At 39.6% G+C, this 8,982-nt stretch overlaps 1 protein-coding gene across 2 annotated transcripts; it reads right to left on the bottom strand.

Moving 5' to 3' along the window:
- Positions 1 to 1,002: 1,002 nt before the first annotated feature.
- On the bottom strand, positions 1,003 to 8,748 carry abhd6b (abhydrolase domain containing 6, acylglycerol lipase b). 2 transcript variants are annotated; one of them, XM_061778381.1, is made up of 9 exons: positions 7,617 to 8,744; positions 7,270 to 7,401; positions 6,974 to 7,130; positions 4,236 to 4,349; positions 4,002 to 4,134; positions 2,315 to 2,472; positions 2,165 to 2,219; positions 1,979 to 2,079; positions 1,005 to 1,618 (listed from the first exon to the last, which is right to left on the bottom strand). In XM_061778381.1, exons 2-9 carry the CDS (start codon positions 7,392 to 7,394, stop codon positions 1,439 to 1,441), a joined length of 1,023 nt encoding a protein of 340 aa, XP_061634365.1. In that variant the 5' UTR covers positions 7,395 to 7,401; positions 7,617 to 8,744; the 3' UTR covers positions 1,005 to 1,438. The 2 variants fall into 2 exon arrangements, with proteins under 2 accessions (XP_061634373.1, XP_061634365.1); XM_061778389.1 differs by lacking the exon at positions 1,979 to 2,079 and having other exon boundaries at positions 1,003 to 1,618; positions 7,617 to 8,748.
- Between the last annotated feature and the right edge of the window lie 234 nt (positions 8,749 to 8,982).

Genomic DNA, 8,982 nt, shown 5'->3' with positions numbered 1-8,982 from the left:
AAATAAGAGTATCACCTGACCCCGACATACTTGTTAATGGAGAAAAAATGCAAATTGTCAGCCAATACAAATATCTTGGGTTAATAATAGATTCACAGCTTTCCTTTAAAGCCCATATTGACAAATTGTGTAAAAATATCAAATTAAACCTCGCAAATTTTCGTGCAATTCGGAATGAAATGTCAACTGAAGCTGCAAAAATTTACCTGCATTCGATGATTCTTAGTCACTTTAACTATTGCATAACCAGTTGGTCCCAGGCTGGTCAGAATGCAAAAAAACCATTGGAAGTTTTGTACAAACAAGTAATTAAAGTGATGGATAAAAAACCAAGGCACTATCATCACTGTGCAATTTTAAAAAAATACAGTCTTTTAAACTGGGACCGTCTTCACATATTTGCAGATTTAAATTTGATTTATAAAGTACTGCATGATTTGGCCCCAGCTCCTCTGGCTGAGTTCATCAGCCAAAGAAACGGCTCTGAGCGTGTCACTCGAGGCTCTGTCAGAGGTGACTGTCTCATTCCTCTGCGCAGGAGCACTTTCAGTAAGTCAGCCTGGTCAGTGAGGAGCGCTGGTGAGTGGAACTCAGTACCTAAGGAGGTTAAACTGCTTGCAACATACAAGGCCTTCACAAAATAACTGAAAATGTGGCTAGTTAACACCTATAGCTGCCAACACTAAAAGACAAGTATGTTATGTTGTCTTTTTGTTATGATCAAAAAAATGATGGTTTTATTCTCTCTTAATAGTATAGTTTGATTATGTATCCTGTATTATATTGTCTTGTAGATGTAGTTTACTGCTTTTTTACATCATGGCCAGGGGACTACAGATGAAAACTAGCCTTCTGGCTAATTCTGGCTTTTTTAACCATGTGTACTTCATGTGTTTTATGAAATTGCATTGTCCCCTTTCAAAAATAAACTGAACTGAACTGAATGGTTGTTTGTCTCTATGTGCCCTGCGATTGGCTAGCGACCGGTTCAGGATGTACCCCGCCTCCCACCCGAAGATAGCTGGGATAGGCTCCAGTAGCCTGCGACCCTAGTGAGGAGAAGCAGTAAAGAAAATGGATGGATGGATGTTTTAAGAATGTGGCAGACAGAATATCTGAAGAAAATGTATTCGAACCCAGAACTGTGGCACACGTGCGAACCACTCGCACACTGTATTGCCCCCTTAGGTTGACTCATTTACTAACATTGCAATAATCTGTCATACAACACATGAGACTGAGTATGTCGTCCCATATAGAATTGGAAAATGACAGAAGCTAACTTTACTGCCATGACTGACTACTGCACAAAGTTCTCTAGACTCAAATCAACCACCACAGTACACTAACTTTGATCAACTTAGTTTCTTTATATTTGTAATTAAATATGGAACCAGTTAAGTGGCACGCACATGCACACACAAAGACCAATTTGATTTCAAGATGATTTCTTTGTGCCGCCTCTTGCTTCTTGCTGCAGGATAATGAACTCTAGAATGAGTTTGGCTGTGCGACAAGGCCTCTCCATCACCACAGAGTGGCCACAGTTCTCCAGCAGGTCCACTCTGCATCCTGGCAATATTTCTGCAATGACTATGGCTCCAGACACATCCACCACCTGGGGGGGAAAAATATATATATATTTTTTTTAAATGCATGCTGATATTATCCTGCTTCTTGCACTCTCCACGATACAGTGACAAATGTTGACTAAAACCTAACCTGACAATGGACTTTTTAAAAACATTTTAATTAAGTGTTGCAAATCATCTTTGGTTAGCTCACAGAGCATCAACATAGAGTTTCTGTAGTTTCATTGACTAGATTAGTCATCTACAGTAGTTTTTAAATGATATTATCCGAGTCAATACAGTTTACATATTTCTACTTGGACATGTCAAACTCCTACTACTTGTTGGTCCACAGCCCCTTGAAGTTTGTTATTTTCTGTACTAGGCGTTATATTGATGGCCTTTACCTGGTCCCGTTTGCCCCATATCACCTGTACAGGTGCAGTGATGAGATGCAAGTGTTCCTGTAAGGCATATCTGGATTTCTCACTAACAATCTCGAGAAACACTGTTTAACAAAAGGAAATACAATTACAGTCTATGTTTAATCATGCATGATAAACCAGAACTGTAGGATGTTCAAATGAACTAACCTTCTTCATAAAAAGTATTGTGAGGCTCTCGGACATCAACTAGTCCTTGAAGAATCTAGACAACATGACACAGTTGAGCATGAAATACTGCAACTATTGAACACTGTGTAAAAAAAAAAAAAATAGAAGAAATAACTTACTGAGCCTGACCTGCTGAGGTATTTTGAAGCGAACATGAGAACAGAGTCTGAACATGTCCTCCATCTCCTCAGGTGTGGTTGGGATCAGTGGGATATTCAGTGTGTAATTGCTACGTTCCAGGTCTTGCAGATGATTATCGAATTTGGTCTCACATGGGTGTTTGATCCCTTCAGGATGTATACGAAACAACAGACACTTAAAACCTTTGTGTGAATGACTACATTAAAATGAAATACATGTTACTATGATTGTTTTTCATGTAAATAAGCAGAAGTGGGGAGTAACAAGCTACTTTTACACTGTTAAATTGAGTTACATTCCGCTTGTTACTTGAATTTTTATCTACAGGTATTTATTATTGCTTGCACGCTCTATCAAAGAGACATGTCACGTGATTCCGCTTCTCCAATCCAACATAATTACTAGTTATGTTTGACTCCATTTGACCAATCAAACGGCGTCAGGCAGTTACATGACCACACAAACTCCACGGCCCCAAACAGAAGCAAAGTTTTCAAAAGCGTTTAATTTTAATTTTCAATAAACTGTATAGATGGGCTACGAAAAAAAGAACAGCTATGGCTTGCTGTCATTTGTGTCTACCTAAAAATCCACTTGGAACTTCACAAACATACCAGAGGCTGTTTTGGTTTGCGTTTGCAAAATGTACTCTTCTGTGGATTAAACTAGCACATGAATGCTAATTGCAGTTTGTCTCAGCCACTCAGACCCGTTGGAGTGATCTGTTCCTCGCTGTAGAAAGGGTTGTGCGGATTCAAAAGGAGCAGAGTGAAAAAGCCATGTACAATGTATGCACAGCACTGAAGATAAAGTTGTAAGTTAGCAGAATAAATAAAATAATCAAATTACACAGGTTTTAATTAAATAAATAATCTCGGCCTGGTCAGCCCATTGTGCTATTTAACGTGTAAACATCCATCAATCCATCCATTTTCCGTACCACTTGTCCACACTAGGGTCACGGGCATGCTGCAGCCTATCCCAGCTGACTTTGGGCGAGAGGCGGGGTACACCCTGAACTGTTCGCCAGCCAATCGCAGGGCACATATAAACAAACAACCGGTTGCACATATAAACAAACAACCGGTTGCACTTAACTCCTCCGGGCAATTTAGAGTCTTCAATCAACCTACAATGCATGTTTTTGGAATGTGGGAGGAGGGACATGTAAACCAGGGAGTACCTGGAGAAACCCCACGCAGGCACGGGGAGAACATGCAAACTCCACACAGGAGAGGCCAGATTCGAACCCAGGTCCCCAGAACTGTGAGGCAGATGTGCTAACCAGTCTATCACCGTGCTTAAGTTAATTTATGACCATTTATTATGGCTGAATTTGCTTTATTTTCTTTTTAAAATATATTGTTTTAAAATGATATTGTTGGGAAATATTTTCATTTGCATATTCATGTTTTCTATTTTTGTCTATTTGACATTCATGTGTTCATGTTACTCACTGTACTTGAATATTTTTTTCACTGACTTACTGTTATTATTTGGATGACTAGTTTTTACTTTTACTTGAGTCGTATTATAAAAGTAACACTACTCTTACTTGCGTGACATTTTTGGCTACTCTATCCACCTCTGCAAATAAGGCATACAGTAAAATGAGTGTACATCCCATGCATGCATGCGCATGCCCACAGGCAGAGACACACACACAAACACTGACCATCTGGACAAATGAGAGTCATGCTGCAAATTTCAGAAAGGTAGGTGGCAGCGTACACCCCAGCTACATTTCCCCCCATGGAGGTCCCAACCACATGGAAAGGTTTCCGGTTTAAGCGAATGGTTTCCACGAACTGAGGAGGAGGATGCACCAAAACTGACTTTCAGAAGGGAAACACTGGAAGCAGCTGATGATTTGTATTGTATATTTCATAGCAATTTCTTCATTGTGTACCTGATGAATCCTCCTGACCTGGCCCACAATGGAATAATCTTCTGTGTTGGTGCGTGTCGTTCCCTCGTGGCCTGGCATGTCCACGCACACAATGTGCAGATGTTTTGGTAGGTACTGACAGAGAGAGTACATCTTAAATGTACAATACATCAATTCATTGTAGAAAGACAAATATATAGGGCTTCTACTGAATCCTATTCCAAATAGTAATTTCAGAGCCAGATTTTCATAGATGGGAACTCTAAAAGTGAAGATACATTTTTACATCCAGCTGAGCACATTCACATCCCTAGTAAACATGAATTTAAATTGCATTACAATATATTGTATTTCCCAGCCATTTGCCCATATAATAGAGCAACATTTATTTTTTTATCTATCATCTTTCAAAACACAATTCATTTTTTAGAGGATCTCAAATTAGCAGTCAGATTGTTAGTCCAGCCATCCATTTTCCATAGCGCTTGTCCTCACTAGGGTCACGGTGTGCTGGAGGCTATCCCAGCTGACTCTGGGCAAGAGGCGGTGTACACTCTGAACTGTTAGCCAATCGCAGTGCACAAATACCTGTAAACAAACAACCATTCGCACGCACATTCACACCTACAGGCAATTTAGAGTTTTCAATTAACCTACCATGGATGTTTTTGGGATGTGGGAGGAAACTGGAGCAGCCGGAGAAAACCCACGCAGGCACGGGGAAAACATGCAAACTCAACAGAGGCGAGGCCGGATTTGAACCCGGGTCCTCAGAACTGTGAGGCAGATGTGCTAACCTGTCATTCACCGTGCCTCCCACATTGTTAAGTTAATATGCATAATTGTTATGGTATTAAAACACCAAGCTCTAAAAGGTTCTGAAAAAACACAAGGCTTTTTCAATATTTAAAGAGTCAACATGCTATCAACATGAAATTATATTATTTAGGTGTTATTATTATTCAAAATCCTTCAAACTGAGCATCAGGTGAAAGGATTTTTAACCAAACCAACATTCCAGTACAATTAAAACCTGGTAACACTTTGAGACAAAGTCTGGTTCATCACAAAGACTGGACATCCTATACCCAGAAAAACTATCTGGTGTATGCTGTCTAGTGCAGAGAGGAATGCACTGATGTATATATTGGGGAAAGCAAGCAACCCCTGAGCAGGCACATGTCCCAACACCTATAGGCTAACTCTTCAGGTCCATTCTGGACTACAGTATTGGCTCACGCAGTTGTTCACAAAGTGGCGAACCTCACCCCATCCTTGCTTGTGAAGAACTGAGGTGTCATGGATGCTCCTTTTATAGCCAATCATGACACTCACCTGTTTCCAATTAACCTGTTCACCTGTGGAATGTTCCAAAAGGGTGTTTTTTTTTTTTTTAACAGCCCTCAACTTTCCCAGACTTTTGTTTACCCTTCCCCAGCTTTTTTGGGGGGAATGTGCTGGAGGCATCAAATTCAAAATGAGAGAATATTTGGGGGAAAAAATAGTTTACCAGTTTGAACATTAAAGAGCCCACATTTTGGCTATTTTGACCTTCATAGAGCGACTCTCTAACACGGACTTAACAGTAGTATAAAAATGTCAATTTCCTTTCAAAACACACCTTGGTTTTGTTGTACGAGTGTCCAGAAGGGCCAGCTACTTTTCTTTGACCCAGTTTTGTATCCGCTTTGTCCATATTTGGTGTTTCTTTATGTTTACAGCGCTGGCTCGGGAGCAGAAAAGGAAGGCGGAGATCTTCGCTAGTGACGTAGATAAGCTCGAGAAATTAGAATGACCCGATTTCAGGCCTCTCTGCAGAAAAACATCTGTAACTCAGCAATGTGTGGACAATTTTAATTCATATTTCATATGTTTACTGAGGGTGGCACGGTGGACGACTGGTTAGAGCGTCAGCCTCACAGTCCTGAGGACCGGGGTTCAATCCCCGGCCCCGTCTGTGTGGAGTTTGCATGTTGTCCCCGTGCCTGCGTGGGTTTTCTCCGAGCACTCCGGTTTCCTCCCACATCCCAAAAACATACATTAATTGGAGACTCTAAATTACCCGAAATGTGTGAATGTGAGTGTGAACGGTTGTTTGTCTCTATGTGCCCTGCGATTGGCTGGCAATCAGTTCAGGGTGTACCCCGCCTCCTGCACGATGATAGCTGGGATAGACTCCAGCACGCCCGCGACCCTAGTGAGGAGAAGCGGCTCAGAAAATGGATGGATGGATGGATGTTTACTGAGGAACCATAGAGGCAATATTACATCCCAAATACTAGAAAAAGTTGGCTTGGCAAAATATGTCGCATTTAAATGTCTTTGTAGTGTATTCAAATGAGTATAGGTTGAAAACGATTTGCAAATCATTGGATTCTGTTTATTTATGTTTTACACAACATCCCAACTTCATTGGATTGAGGGTTTTTATTTGCCTCCCTTCTCAAATATATATATTTTTTCCATAGTTACCCCACTTTAATGATTAAATTCATCAAACAAATGCAAATGTCAGAAAAAGATAACCCATATAAACATAAAATGCAATATTTGGCTAGCTGTCCTATGTTTATGAACTGATGAAGCCTACTCAGATGAGAGGGGAAACATCTTCTCAGACAACCAGAATAGTCCAGTTGCAATCCTTTCAATGCTCTAAGAATTAAATGACTGAGTATATTCATAGGCATTGGGTGAATTTGCTGCCTCAAACGATCATCTTTTATAAGCCCACAATTGCCATCGCACTTTCGGCTGACCTTGACAAGCGTGAGCCAGGTGTCTTTGTGAGCCGAGAAGCTGTGCAGCATCAAAATAGAAGGTCTCATTCCGGGCTTTCCTCGGCAGGAGTAACAGAAGCGATAGCCTCCGCAGTCTGCATAGTGTACCTGGAGACCTAGAGTCCTCCTCCAGTACCTGCAAAAATTCCAATTTGCACCTCAAATTCAATATTGATAGAACAAGATTGACACAAATTAGGAACCCAACCATTTTGACATTTGTTGGGACAACTTTCAAATATAGTGGGAAGAAAAAGTGCTGTGATCAACCTTACCAATAGTAGACTTTAATGAGCGCCGAGGGCCACAGAAGGAAGGAAGCGACGAATGCCAAAAGGGGAATAGCCAGTGTTGCCCCAGCAATTATAAACAGATTCACTATGTCTAATTCCGCTGCCATGGCTTTCCTGGGTAAAACACAATGATTATCCATGTGAATCATTACACAAATTACAGTTTTCCAGGCTAGCTTTAGACATTCATCAAATGTTTTGCTGAAGGAGAAGTAGATGATTTGATGATGAAGCTATGATTTTACCAAAGTGTTTAGCTTAGGTTTTAGTTTGTGTAATTAAAATCTAATATATATGTGTGTGTGTGCATAGAAAAAAATTGGACTTACTATTCAGTTGTTTTCCCTTCCTTGATTGTTGTCAGGCTGACATACAGGTTCATGCAGGTTTTATTTTTATTTTTTTTACAAAAGCTTCATGCCTGTGGTTGCGCAGTTAGTCCCAACAGATTATGCTGGCTCTAGATAAACTCATTGATTAATAGTCATCATCAGGGGGAAACTGGGCCACGAGATTATTCGGTCTTTGTTTTAAAGCGAACGCACAAAGAAGGACATACAAGATTAAATAATAGTACAACATATAATGGAGAGAGTTCGAATGGAAAACTAAAATGAAATATTTAATTCTTCCAACTAATATAGCTAAATTCAGTGCAACATCTGAAAAATGCTGGAGGGACCATGTGACGGAAATGGGAAGAGTGACAGCAAGATTGCAGTTTAAAATGAATGAATTAGAGGAATTATGGACACCTATAAATACAAGAAACTGAAGATTGATGTAAACCCTACTATTTTTTTTGTTTATTTTGTTTCGTTGTGATATTTCGTTTTTTTTTTGTTGTTTATTTTGTTTTGTTGTGATATTTCGTTTGTTTGAGGGTCGATAGTTAAGTCACTAGGGATAAAAAGTAGTTTAGACAAATGTATAGGTAACTGTACATACTGTAGATGTCAAGAAGAGGACAATAATAATAGATTAATTAGTAGTATGCATTGATAATTATACATGCCAATCAAATGTATAAATTGTAATGTGTGTACTGAGCACCCAATAGTTATAATAGTATTAGTGAAATGCAAAATATTTATGGGTGCACATGTACTGTATGCATGTGCAGTATATGGGTAAGTGCATGCATACATGTGAACGCATGTATTGTGCTATATATAATATTTTAATAGTTTTTATATGGTGCTTAAAGTGCTTATGTGCACTGATGTGCCATGTGTGTAATTGATTTATATTGTATTGGAGCATGTGTGGAAAGATGGTCTGGTGGTGTATTGTACAGATGTTGCCCAAGGAAATCTTAATTGATACAACTCTACAGTTAAAAATAAAAATGAACGCACAAGCTGAACTTTGCAAATGACCATGGCTCAAACCACAACACAGCAACTGAAAAACAGAAAATGTGCTAGTAACAACGTCTTTATACTAAGCCCCTATTTTATTGACTGTTGGATTGTCGAACAGTGAGCCGAGGTTGCAAGTACTCAATACACCACTGGGTGTCACGAGAGAGACAAAAGGTGTGTGCAATTTACAAATGTCAAGTAGTGACACGCACAGGGGATAGCAGACAGAATGTACCACTTCCATCCCAGGTCATCTTTGAGGTAAAAAAAATAATAATAATAAAATAAATTTGTTTAATAAAACCAAAATATGCTCACATAAAGATCTTTT

Source organism: Phyllopteryx taeniolatus, chromosome 1 (genome assembly GCF_024500385.1).
Source record: "Phyllopteryx taeniolatus isolate TA_2022b chromosome 1, UOR_Ptae_1.2, whole genome shotgun sequence".
Taxonomy (NCBI): domain Eukaryota; kingdom Metazoa; phylum Chordata; class Actinopteri; order Syngnathiformes; family Syngnathidae; genus Phyllopteryx; species Phyllopteryx taeniolatus.
This window is presented reverse-complemented; position numbering and strand designations above follow the sequence as displayed.

Coding starts and splice junctions, on each gene's coding strand:
- abhd6b (XM_061778381.1), bottom strand. CDS start 7,394: ATGGCAGCGGAATTAGACATAGTGAATCTGTTTATAATTGCTGGGGCA. Junction 4,350..6,973: donor CCTGGCTCACGCTTGTCAAG/GTCAGCCGAAAG, acceptor TCTCTCTGTCAG/TACCTACCAAAACATCTGCA. Junction 2,080..2,164: donor CAATACTTTTTATGAAGAAG/GTTAGTTCATTT, acceptor TTTGTTAAACAG/TGTTTCTCGAGATTGTTAGT.